At 57.0% G+C, this 13,411-nt stretch overlaps 1 protein-coding gene across 1 annotated transcript; it reads right to left on the bottom strand.

Annotated features, from left to right (window-relative positions):
• On the bottom strand, nt 1-8,273 carry LOC111152662 (bcl-2-related protein A1-like). Its single transcript, XM_022511209.1, has 2 exons — nt 7,644-8,273; nt 1-288 (listed from the first exon to the last, which is right to left on the bottom strand). Exons 1-2 carry the CDS (start codon nt 8,058-8,060, stop codon nt 181-183), a joined length of 525 nt encoding a protein of 174 aa, XP_022366917.1. The 5' UTR covers nt 8,061-8,273; the 3' UTR covers nt 1-180.
• Nucleotides 8,274-13,411: the final 5,138 nt, after the last annotated feature.

Genomic DNA, 13,411 nt, shown 5'->3' with positions numbered 1-13,411 from the left:
CACTGAAGCAAATACACAATTTATTCACTAAAACGAGAACAAAATTTCCATCACATGGAAACGTCAAGTTACATAACCAAATTTGTTTATTTAGAAATAGAAGTAAGTGTTGGCAACGCTTTTTGTAGAAGTCAAGGAAATGGGGTGGGTTTCACAACGGGGAGTGTCCCTGTGGGCCGGTCAGTAGTATTGCTTCAGGAGAGAGAACATTTCACACATCTTTCCTGTAACTTCCAGAAAGGTCAGCCAGCCGGACTTGGGCTCGAACTTCTTTACAAAGCCGTCCTCCTGTTGGGGAATAAATTTCACAGTTTAAAAATCACGAGACAGGGGCACCTGGGTGGCTCAGTGGGTTAAAGCCTCTGCTTTCGGCTCGGGCCATGATCCTGGTGTCCTGGGATCGAGCCCAGCGTCGGGCTCTCCGCTCAGCAGGCAGCCTGCTTCCTCTTCTCCTTTCTGCCTGCCTCTCTGCCTACTTGTGATCTCTGTCAAGTGAATAGGTAAAGTCTTTTTAAAAAAAGAAAAAAAATCACGAGACAGATTAGAGGGGTGAAAAGCAAAGAAACTGCCACTTCACTAAATCAGACATGGTCTCATCGGCACCCACACAGGCCTCCCCCCATCCATCCGCACCATCGCTGGGAGCAGTGCTCTCCAATGGAAACACAGCGCGGGCTACAGAGGGAAGTTCAAGTTCGTAGCAGCCACATTTCTAAAGTACGAGGAAACACGTAAAGTTAATTTAAAGAATATATTTATCTAAAATATTATGATTTCAAATAAATAAATAAATAAAATAATATGATATCAATATGTAATCAATACGAAAATTATTGAGCTGTTTTACATTCTTTGCCCAAACGCTTTGCGATACGCTGTGCGTTTTGCACTTAGACCCCATCTGAAATCAGCCCAGCCACATCTCAAGTGTCCATCGGCCGCATGCTGGACAGCACAGCTCTGGAGGACAGGAAGTCTCACTCCTCTTTTTCGGTTGTCTGACGTAGAACTGTGCACTGATGTTTGTAAACAGGACGGGGGCTAGCGATAAAGCCGGGTGCAACAGGGCCTCTGAGCCCGAGAAGAGCTGGTTGTCTCTATCCTGATTCATTCCATCTCTGATCACAGTTTTAAAACAACAGTGTGAACTGCGCACTGTACTTCTGGACTGTGATCGTAGAGCGTCCTGACTGCACAGAACTTCTGAGATCACCCAGCCCAATACCTGCTCTTATTTTGACAAACGAGGAAACTGAGGCCGCAGAGAACGTGAGTGGCCTGAGGTCACCGACCTTAGCTCCTGGACCTGGAAGGGAAGGCAAACCCCATTCTTTTCATTCCATGAGCTTCCGAACAACCACCCAAAGAATCAGAAAACTGTTGGAATCATTTTTTAAGTGTTCCCCCAGTGTGCTGGTCAGCCTCCAGCAAGGTCCGGATTCTGGGGTGACGGGCCTTCACGCCACTCCTGGCATAGGTGACCACACGGGAAAGGACACGCAGCGTATCTCGGGCAGCTGGAAGAGGCCCGCTGGTCCATGTCTGCCACCGTCTGCCCGAGCGTGGCCAGAGCACAGACTGACACGGTCGGGAGCACTTCCCAGGCAAAGGGTCGCCCAAGAAAAGCAGCTTCTGCTCATGCATGTGTCAGGTGTGGTCCTGCTCTGAGACAGGACATCCCAGCCTAACCAGGGGGACAGGCTGCTTCCTCTCTCCAGACTCACACACGCACACGCTTCTCGCTAGAGGTATGTGCGCCCCTCACTGCTTCCCTTCCCAGGATTCATGAAGCCCACGGGAACGGGGCACCGCCAGATGGCCGCTGCCACCGTGACCGGGATCACTGTCTGTGACGATGGGGCAGTTAACGTCTCACATAACATTCCACTTCTCCACCAAAGAGAGCCAGCGCGGGGAAACCGGTGAATTTGGCTCTAGGAAGATTAGAAAAGCCATGAGGAGCTACAATTAAGAGGAGAGAATTCACAGTAGCTGAGCCTGCAAGTGGCCGTCCACGGCCGACGCGCGGGCCACCCAGACGCGCACATCCCCAGGGTGGGACGCTGGTCAGCCTTGAGAAGGAGAGATGTTCTGACCCCGGCCGCCCTGGGGACAGGCCTCGAGCATGTGGTGCTCAGTGAGCCGAGCCCATCACGAGAAGACAAATACCTCACACCCCATGTACACTAAGAGCTCGGAACAGTCAGAACCACAAAGGCAAAGCAGGACGGTGGCTGCTGTGATCTGGGGCGCAGGGATGGGGAGCATGTGTTTGGGCGCAGAGGCCTGCGGGCTGAGGCCGGTGATGCCCTCCGTCCGAGTGGGCAGTGCGACTGTCCGCACACAGTCTCGGTCTGCCCGTCGTCAGAGATGGGTCCTGGGGCCAGTCGGGAAGTGTTTCTACGGAGGAAGGCAACCCAAGTGTCTACCAGCTGGGAGCTGGTTAAGGAATCAGGATGCGTGAAGTGGGTGGGATATTCTGCAGACGCTGGAGATGTCAGCCCGGGGCCGGGGAGGCAGGGCTGGAAGTACTCAGGAAGTCACGTGCGAGACTGTCCCGTGAACCCTCGCTGGGATGACGGATGGTGGACACGTGTGGACGCGTTCCGTGGTGGGAGTGATCTTTCTTCCGTCACACGTATATTTTCAGTGATGCGATTTGTACCTTAGAACCATTCTGTGGGGCGCCTGGGTGGCTCGGTCAGTTGAGCGCCCAATTCTTGGTTCCGGCTCAGGTCATGATCGCGGGGTCCTGGGATCAAGCCCCACATCTGCTTCCACGCTGCGCTTGGAGCCTGCTTAAGATTCTCTCTCCTGCGATCCCGCTGCCCTGCCCCACCCTGGTCCTGTTCTCTCTGTCTCTCTCTTAAAAAAAAATTACATGAGGGTAGATACAGAACTAGGGGTTCAATATCCTGTCAGTAATGCAGTAATAAGCAACGAGTGCCCGGATCTGGCTCTTCCCAGGAATACTCTCCATTAGATTCAGCTACCTTGGCTTCAAGAAAGCCTCAAGTGTAGAATAATATCCTGCGTCCGTACTTCAAAGAAAACCAGACCCTCAGAATTGCTCAGAGCCAGCAAAGTACCACGTGGTGTCCACACGCTTCTCTAGTGACTCTTCATGATTCGCTCGACAGATACTTGCTGACCCTCGGCCACACGCCAGGCACTGTTTCAGGGGCTGGGAACAGCCTGGTGAATGAACACGCAGAGTCCTGGGCTCACTAGGCTTGGGACGGGGACCTGCATCCTGGAGCAGAGCCTGGGGCCGAGCGGTGGGGGTGCCGTCAGATGTGGGCGGCTGAGGGAGACGCCCCCAGGAGGGCCGAGGGCCGCGCACACCTCTGGGGGGAGGTCGCTCCGGGCAGTGGCCAGAGCCAGTGCAAAGGCCCTGGGGGGGGAGGGCAGGGAGGTGCTTAGTTACCCAGGGAGGCTGGAGCCGAGAGCGCAGGAGGGGCTCCTAGGATGTGAGCACCGACGGGGTTTGAGTGCAGCGGTCAGTACTGGGTATGTGGTGCTTGCTCCCCGGGTGATCGGGGTGCTGGGGAGGGTTCAGACCAGGCCAGCACAGGGCGGTTCCCAGTCTGGCTGCCACGTGGGGAGCAGGCCGTGGCAGGGCGAGGATGGGAGTAGGAAACGGAACAGGTCCTGCCAACAGGACTCCCTGATGAACATGATGTAGGGTCTGGGGGTGGAGGATGATGCCCAGGGTCAGAGAGTGTTCCGGAAGGACCCTCAGGGAGGCTCATGTCCCCTTTCGTGAAATGATCTTAAATCTCCAGCTAAAATCCCAGAGGACCAATCTGACCCCCAGATGGAATCCACGGGTGTGAGGGGTTCCTGGAGAGTCCGTCCCCTCACCATGAGTTCCTCGTGCCAGCAGGACACTGACTCACTCGCGTGCACGTCTCTGCACATCCTTTGGTCCAGATGGCTCTTCCCAGCAAGAGGCTCAAGGAACACCAGTGGCAGCCACACTGGGGCCGCGCGTCTACACTCCGCTCTGGAAAGTCCCAGCAGCGCCTGCACGTCCTGGCCTTGGAGGGGGCTTTCTGAGAAGCATCCGCTTCTCAGGGTCGTTTGTTCAACCCTTTCGAAATGGCCCATGTACACTTCAGAGTTGCATGGGATTTGGCATTTTACAAGGCGCTCTTCCAGAAGTGTCTGCCGTCTTCTAACTCCTCTACTCAGGTAGCCGTTACTGTTCCCCTCATACAGTGCGGACACGATGCATCTCTGTTCTGTCACGTGATACGCATTCTGCAGGGGACCTCACTCACTCGGGGTCACACCAGGAGCAAAGCCAGGATTCAGATCCCAGTTTTGATGGGCAGGGAGGGGTGCGCCCAGCCTTTCCTCTCAGCAGGTCCTCATGGATGTGAAGGCCCAGCCTTTATGCACGGAAGATGTCAGCAGCTCTCCCACCGGACCGGCCGGAGCCCCTCCACTCTCGGCCATCCGCACTGGCAGGGGGGTAGGAGGAGGGAACTGCACACGTGGTAGGGGAAGAGAAAGAGAGGTGAGCAGCACCGGACAGAAGAAGTGGAGAAGGGAGAGAAGCAGGGAGGCAGGAAGGGAGGAGGGAGGGCAGTCACTCACACTGATGAGCATGAGAAAGAACGTGTGAGTTGACTCCTCACACAACCACACAACTGACACACGGGTCCCCGTTTCCCTGTTCCCGTGGGAACTCCGGTCTAACTGCAGGGCCTGGAACTTAGGAAGACTCAGTGTGGCTGAGCAGGGACATCGAAGTCCGAGCTCTGCTGACGACCACGATCCTGATGGGACCAGACACCTGCGGAAGCTGTCCTAGGAGCTCGGGGCATACGAGTGACCGATTTCATCCAGACAGCAGTGCTGGGCATCGATGGCCCCGTTCCCCCGTATTACAGACGAGGACATGCGGCCCTAAGGTTCGCTAACTCGCTGGCCTCCCGGGAGCGCTGGGTGCTGGCACCTGGCCTCCAGCCCAGGTGCTCGGAGAACCTGTGCTGTGTCACCCCACGACTTCTCAAGCTTGGAACGCCATGGAATTACATGTGTTCTGTGGCCGTGTGCTGAGGGCTCTTCTCACCGTTCCTTGTTGACATGCGTTCTAGTCTGGAGCCATCGGATAGCAGTCTGGGTGACAGCAGACGGGACAGTGGACCCTGGGCTTCCGGCCATCACTGCAGAGCGATCTCGCCCATCTGAAAATTCAGACTCTACCAGAGCGGGCATGTGACTGAGCCCTCTGCCCCAAGATGAACCCTTCCTGTGTTCAGTTCACTCGCTCGGACCACTTGGCCGAGGAAGGTCTCACGTGGCCGAGCTAGTGCTGACTCAGGTCGCTCGGCCACTCCTTAGTGCGACCACGGAAGTGCCACACCCAAGACCTAAGCTCTTCGTGGCTCTAAGCCCTCCGAAACCGAGGAGCCCCGTAAACGCTGAGTGTGCACACGGGCACAAGTGTGAGTCTGTGCGTCACTCACACCTGGGCCACCCCTAGAAGACGAGTCCATTTCTGGAAATTCTCAGAGACAGTCCCCGCCCCCACTGAAGATGAGTTCCACGAGCTCACAGTCTGTGTCGTTGAGAAGCTGCATTTTTAAGGAACAGTCATCACTGTGTGGGTGACGAGTACCGGTGTGAGCCACTGGACGCTCGCACGCGGGCCCCCGTGCTAGATAAGCGTTGCCTTCGCGGAAACCTATGTCTGTGGCCAGCAGAGCTTCCCACAGCTGACTGGGGGGCAGCGGGACCCTCCACACCCAGGCTCCATTCAGCTCCAAGTCCACAAGAGTCAGGGACAAGAGACACCCCATCACCACACAGGAAGGGACGATGTGGGGAACATCACATAAAATGTGACCCCCACCAAGGGTTAGAACATTTATAACAACGGGTTGCCTGGCTGGCCTGGACGGAGGAGCGTGCAACTCTAGACCTCGGGGTCGTGAATTTGAGCCCAAGTTGGGTATGGAGTTTACTTTGAATTAAAATCTTTACAAAATAAATAAAACATTCACAAAACATTTATAATAAAGGAAAGCAGCTATACTTTCAAAAGACAGTTAACATACCAGAAGATATCTGCCACATATATAAGAATAATATATAAAAGTATATTTTACATATAAAATAGTATATAAAATACAGCTTTCATATATCCAAAATATTTGAAAATAAAAACATACAAGAAAGAACTGCTACAAATTGATGAGAAAAAGACAAAACGTAGGAAAATGGGTGAAGAGTATAAATGGGCTATTCCCTAAGAATTGCGCGTGGTCAGTAAAGGTGTGGACGGTGCGCAGCCGAGGAAGCAGGAAGTAAAACGGGAAGTTGGAGAGCGTCTCCTAACCCAATGGAAAGGGGAGATTAGGACCGGTCAGCTGGGGGGGGTTGGGCAACGTCGCCGAGCCTCTCTGGACAGCAAGGACCTGGTGCATTGAGAAGTGGACATGGCCATCCAACCCCCCGGGGGGAGCATGAGTGGACGTGCCTGGGAACGCACTATTTGGGGTGCAAAGTGGAAATTACAGAGAACTCCTCCAGCCCGACCCGGCCAGACCCTCCACGGTGTGTACGGACAGCAGCATGTGTAGAATTCTTGACAATATTATATTATCTTTTTCTTTTCTTTTTTTTTTTTAAAGAGCCTTTTTTTTTTTAAAGAGAGAGAGAGAAACAGGTGGGGGAAGCAGCCAAAGGAGGGGGAACCCTAAGCGGGCTCCATGCTCATCCCGGAGCCCAATGTGGGGCTCGATCCCATGAGCCTGAGATCATGACCTCAGCTGAAATCAAGAGTCAGACACTTAACTGACTGAGCCCTGAGCCTCCCCCAAAAAACACTGTGTATATTTTCTATTTTCTGTGGATACATTCATTAGGCAAGATTTGCATGTAACATAATTGATAGATAACAGCGGGTCCGTTGTCACTAGGGGGAGAAGAAGGCTAGCCTTGGGGGTTGGCAGGCGAGGGTCCTCAGAGACAGGAGTGCTTCGGGAAAGGGTGAAGTGCATCGGGTCTAACAACGAGCAATCAGCTGTGAAAAGCCGTTAATCAGTGACTTCTGACAAAGCCCTCTCCACCTCCCTCTCGGCTTTTTGAGGTTTTGATAATAAAGTGAATTGTTGTTTGGAAATTCCCCAATAAAGTTTCTATAGCTGGTGGCACAGCACATTAGTTTTTTATCATCAGGCTTTAACAGCTAGAGATTGTTCTATTAGAAAACTGACCAAGAAAAGCAATTTGTAAACAATGAATTTGCAAAGATGTACCTGTGTTTTGCAACATAATAACTACCCAAATGTAACAGCATCTCCTACCGACTAAAGCTACGTTGTCACGACAGCCGGGCTGGACCCTGACTGGGCTCTGCTGCTGACGCGGACAGGGGAGATGCCTCGTGGCTCCCTGACTCAGCCGCAACCCTTCACGCTGTTAGGAAGGAACATGGCAAGCACACGTATCTTCCAACCACAGAGCTCTGACTACCTGGAAAGGAGCCAGAAATGTCTTCTTGTTTTAAAAACGAGAAACTTTAAAAACAAGTCACCCAAAGAAAATAGTGGATTTTTAACAACTAGCAAGAAACCGTGCATCCCTCCGTCACGGGTAAAAGCAGTGAACAAGGTTCCCACTGTACGTACCCAGCCTCCGTTCTGTCTTATCCACTCCCTCATGTTTGTCGTGATGAACTCTGCCACAAAGTAAGAAACCCTAGAAGCATCCACGTCCGGGGAAGTTCCCTCCCGGAGGAGCTTCTTGGAGAGAATGCCTTCAAAGGCAAATACGGTCACAATCCTTCCCCAGTTAATGATGCCGTCTTCAAATTCCTTTTCCATGACTTGATTGAAGATGGTTCTGGCAGTGTCGATGGACCCCACGTCAAAGCTGTCCAAGCATGGTTTCAAGTTCTTTTCCACCTCCCCCTGCACAGAGGAGGCCACGTCCCGCAGGACCCGGGACACTCTGCTGGCGGCCGGGCCGGGCTGCGGGATCTGCAGGACGTGCCTCACGTAGTCCTGGGCCAGCGACAGTGTGTACCCGAACTCACCGTCTGTCATCTTCCTCCCGCCCCGCAGGCCCACCGGCCGTGCGCTCTCCCGGGAGCGGCCAAGGCCAAATGAGGCGGGCCCCGGCCGGGCTGGGGATGTGACTCACGGAGACGCGTGGAGGCCGGTGGAATTTCTGTGTGCATCATCGGACGGCTCCTTCCTCCTCGTCACTCTCGGGCGTGGGCTGTGTGTGAAAGAGAAAGTTGAAACCGTGGAAGAGGGAAATGGTTCGATGAGAGGCCACTTCCTCAAACTGTCAGTGATTAACTCGGGGACTTAAGGGCCGAAGGCAGGACGTAGAGAAACCAAAACTACCCCCCACCCCCCGCCCGCCGGCTGCTGTCTCACACCGCAATGCCACTTTTAAGAACTGAAAGCAGGTGTCACGCACGCGCACCCGAACGGTCACGGCAGCTTTATTCACGGTCATCAGAAGGTAAAACGGCCCGAAGGTTGGTCAGCAGAGACCCAGCGACTCCAGTCAGGGCCAGTTACTGGAAGGAGGCGCCGCTGCAGGGGGAGGGGGGTTGCCGAAGCCAGTGGGGGGTGGTCCCCATGCTGGGGACATGCAGTAGGAGCTGTGCGCGTCGCCCTGAGCCAGCCCGTGCAGGGAGACACGGCGCAGACTGCTGGGGCAGGGCTCATTCTCACTGGGAACCGGCATCCGCTGGGGATGAAAACGTGTTGGAGGCGCCCAGAGGTGATGTCGCACACCCTGTCCCTACACCAGACTCTGCTAAATCACTCATGTTGAGATGGGGGGTTTTACGTTCTGCGAATGTCACCTGCAGAAAAGTGTCAAGACTTGGGGTGCCTGGGTGGCTCAGTGGGTTAAAGCCTCTGCCTTCGGCTCAGGTCATGATCCCAGGGTCCTGGGATCGAGCCCCGCATCGGGCTCTCTGCTCGGCGGGGAGCCTGTTTCCCTCTCTCTGCCTGCCTCTCTGCCTACTTGTGATCTCTGTCTGTCAAATAAAATAAATAAAATCTTTAAAAAAAAGAAAAAGAAAAAAAAGTGTCAAGACAGCCACCAGCTGAGCCAGGCTAGTGACAGTTGGGGACAGGGCTCAGTCAGCCGCGGCGGAGCAGCCCGGGAGCCCGGAGCCTGGCTCAGGGACACCACCCTGGACACCGCGGCCTTGAGCCTGGGAGGGGTGGACGGGGGCGGGGGCGCATCTCCTCCTCTGGCCTTCACCTCTGGTGGACCCTGGAACTTCTGACCCACAGAAAACAAGCCCTTGCTTCTCGCTCTTGAGTCTTGTCAAAAATAGAAACGCCGGCACCCGAGTGGCTCAGACTCATGCGCACAAGCCCCCTTGTCCCTCACTTGCCATGTGCCTGGCATCTGTGAGGGGACCACGTGGATGGCCTCACGGGCTGAGGCAGGTGAGCCCGGAGCCCTGGCTCCTCACGGTCCTCCCCTCAGGCGGCCGCCGAGCCACTGCCTGCCATCAGGACGTCCCCTGGTGAGCGCGTGAGGTGAGGGCAAGGGTCTGGTTCACGGAGCATGGGTAGACTGGGCTCTGCAAAGGGCCGGTGAGAGGAAGCCAGGGCGGACGGCAGGTCTCCCAGCAGAGTGCTGGTGGCGGGGAGGGGAGGCCCACATCCCGGGCACAGCCACGGCCACGGCCACGGCCGCAGGGCCACCAGCCCTGTTCACAGGTGGGATGGGCTGGGAGCCCTGCAGGACTGAAGCCACGCTCCCAGCCACGTCTGGAGCAACTTCGAGACTCCGTGTCCGGAAGGACTATAGACAGGAAACATAGTTCATGTACAAGGTGCATTTCTGAACCCGCACACAAGGCCTAGAGGGGAAGGGAGTGCCCTAGGGCTGTGGTGGCGGTGGAGGCAGCCCTGCCAGGGCTCCCGCTTCAGGAACGCAATGGCGGAGGGCCCCATGGCTGCACCCCAAGTGCCACCACCCCCCGCAGTGTCCCACAGGCCACTGCCTGTCAACAACTGAGCAAGGCAGGGGCTGCACGGAGACCAGCCCGCTAGTCAGCCTCCTCTGGAGGGCAGCTTTGTTTCCGTGACTCACCAGCAACGCTGGGGACATTTTCTGAGACTGGGCTCTTCCTCCAGCCCTTCCTCCACCACCCACTGTGGCCTCCGTGCTCCCAGCCTCTACCCCTGCCTCCCCCTGCTCCCGGCGAGTCTCTGGGACACCCGACCCCCTGAGGCTGGGGTCCTGAACGGGCAGGGGACCCGCACGGAACACAGGGGTGCACTGCACTCATGTGCTGGGCCTCTGCTCCTCTGTGTCCCCGGGGAGAGTCCTTCCAAGCCCACTCTGATATGGATGCTTGCCCACAGGAGGCACCTTCCTTCCTCCAAACAACCGCTGGGCACCCGAAGAGCCAGCCAAGGCTTACTCCTCTCCCCGTGGAGAAGCGGTGTGAGCCCGCGGCGTCAGAGCTGCGGTCAGGCCCTCCACAGTCGGGTGCACGGTCTCTCTCGCGCCCGTGCCCGAGCCCGCATCTGGCCTTAATCTGGTGGACGAGTGGAGTGCGTCTCCCGCTGCAGCCCGCTTCACTTTATCCCGGAGTTTCTAGTCACATCTCTGAACAGGTGGCAGAGAGCAAGACAAAGTCTTTGCTAAAAAGAATGATTTCTTTTTACGGAAAGTGTAATGACTTAAGGGGTGTGTGGTGGGGGGAGCTGGGGGGCCAGGGGCACGTGGCCGGCCATGGACCGGGTGTGTGCACGGGGCGGGGGCACACGGCCGGCCACAGCCCAGGCGTGAACACAAAGGAAGGTGTCCTTTCTCAGCATCACGACCACCCGGGTCTGCACTCACCTGGGCCCAGCCTATGCACGCTTCCATCCCCCTGAGCTGCTCTGTGCACACGGGGAATTCTGGATGAAGTGCGGGCTCCGTGCTGATGCAGGCTGAGGGCGTCGCCCCGAGCGTGTGGGGTCTGGAACCAGTACGTGGCTTGTCTGGTGCTCAAGGTACAATGTCTGCCCCTGGAGAACTTCCTGCCTGGGAGACACCGTGCCTTCTTAGAGGCAAAGACCTGCAGCGGAATGATGAGAGGCGGCTTCTGGGGGTTAAGTTCCAATACGGGGGCCCCTCCTGGAGCCCCTCTGGAGGCCACGGGCCGGGTGTGTGGGCCCACCGCGATGCTGGGGGGCTGCAGGTACACCTGTACCACACTCCTCTCCTCTGGTCCTGGGACCGATGGGTGGCGGCAGATGACAGGTGACTTCCTGTGTCCTCACCGCACCAGCACCCGTGGCCTGACTGTCCCTTCTTGTCTAGCAGCTTCTACCGAAGAAGCAAGAGGCTTGGCCAGGGCTGAGGGAGGGATCAGCATTCGAGGAAAATGATGGGAACCGTGTGAGTCGTGTCAATAACCAACCACCTTTCCCGTCCATGTGGCGCACCAAGCTGCGTCATCACCAGCACGACCACAGGCCTGCGCGGGGACCACCCCACACCCACTCGCCACGTTCACGTGGTCTGCACATCTGTCCACAGACATTCCGCTTCTCTACTGCCTTCCCCCAGAGCAGCCCCCAGATCTTGATGGTGGGAGCAACATACTGGCTCCTGGCTGTGGAATGTGGGCAGGGCCGGGGCACGGGGACAGCTCTCTGCTCCACAACGCCCCCGAGGCAGGCTGGGGCTCGTCTGTACAGTGTCCCCAGCCCAGACGTCCCACCTGGCAGTTCCAGGTCCCAAGAGCAGGGGTTCCAGCGACAGATGCCGGCTACCAACGGCCTTTCCCAAGCCAGCTGGGAGCTCAGAGGGCTCCATTTCTATCCTCCAGTACCAGCAGGCAAAGCCGCAAGCCCGCAGCTGTCCCCGGAGGGAAACACACTGTTATTGGGAGGAAGTGTGTCAGAGAAGCTGCCGCAAGGCTTTCAGACTGCCGCAGCGGCCGCGCACATGCCGGGTCACTTACGCGCACACTCTTACCATCAGGTGATGCAGACGGGCAGCTCTGACGCTGGAGGGACCCGGCAGGTGCTGGGGCCATGCCGTCCACCTGTGCTCCCGGCTGGCCGCCGAAGGGCTGAAAGCGCCCTGGGTCAGAGCCCTCTGGAGACGAGCCTCTGCTCTTCCCTCCATCCTGACGGTGGGGAGCTCAGTCTGTCCTTGTCCCCTCTTGCGCCAGCAGAGCTCAGTGGGGAACAGGAGGCTGCCCTGGCTGCTGAGTGGCCGGGAGAATCCCAGCTCCAGGACCCGGGTCCCAGGTGTGTGACCTCAGGGACAGGCTGTGGAGGTCAACTTCTCTTTTCCCAAAAGGTGGAACTTGAGTGGGAAACTGCTGGGCTTTTCGCTGCCTCACAGGGGGTGGTTCCGGGGAACCCCCAGTCCCAGCTTGCTCTTTTGCGCTAGCTGCTTCCCCTTTCCAGGGCAATGGCCAGGGCAGACTGTCCACAGAGGGCGGTGGTCTTCAACGGGGACACCACCGGGACACAGAGGGGAGTGGGATGTGCGCGAGAGGACGCCTACGCGGCCCCCGCCCTCTCCCGTGGTCCACTGGGGCCAAGCCTCAGTGGTCAGGACACGGTGGAGGCAAGCCCGCTCGCCTCAGGAAAAGCCAGTGGCCCAGTGTGACACGGCTCCCAGCAGAAGCTTGGTTTCCAGCCTAGGAGACTGATATCTAGGAAATCCTAGGAGCAAGATAAGCCAGTGGGATTTCCCCCAAGTCTCCTGCTGTACTTGGGAGAAAGGCCTAGTGGGTGCAGTAGGGGACCCGTAGGTCTATAGCAAGAGAGCTGGGGGGCAGAGAAGGGAGGAGAAGGGGGTGTGGACGGATGTGGCTAGTGGGGTAGCATTTTTAAGTAAGGTCACGGAGACCATGGGGCGGAGGATGGAGGAGGAAAGAGAGGGGGTAAGCCAGGGAGGGTTAAAATGATGAATGGTGCCACTGAGGACAGAATACCAAGCCTAGCCTGGAATGCCGTGCAAGTCTGTCCTTCACGCCTGCGCGTACAGGGGTGCACTCCCACCGGCCTCTCCTCACCCTCTCTGAATCTCTCCTGATACCCGCTACCCATCCCACTCACCCACTCAGGACCCGCCAAGGGCCTCCCGTGTCCTGAGAAGAGGGGCCCAAGCTCCTTGAACGAACTTCTGCTCTGGCTTGACCTCCTTGGTCCACTGACTTTGCCACACTCCAGCCCCTGTCCTGGCTCCATGCCTGTGGCTCTGCGTCTCCATCCGCAGGGCCCACCCCAGCAAAGTCCCCCCATCCCCGAGCCAGGACGAGTCTCCACGTCTGTGCCCCAGCCGGCTTCCCGGCCGTGCGCACCTGTACTAGGTGCCGGGTGGGCAGCTCCCCGGGGAGAAGGGTTGTCCTGCTCACCCGGGATCCTTTCAGAGGGCCCTCGTGCGGGCGCACCACGGATGC

This window comes from Enhydra lutris, unplaced genomic scaffold, assembly GCF_002288905.1.
Source record: "Enhydra lutris kenyoni isolate GAN:26980312 unplaced genomic scaffold, ASM228890v2 scaffoldscaffold29, whole genome shotgun sequence".
NCBI lineage: Eukaryota > Metazoa > Chordata > Mammalia > Carnivora > Mustelidae > Enhydra > Enhydra lutris.
This window is presented reverse-complemented; position numbering and strand designations above follow the sequence as displayed.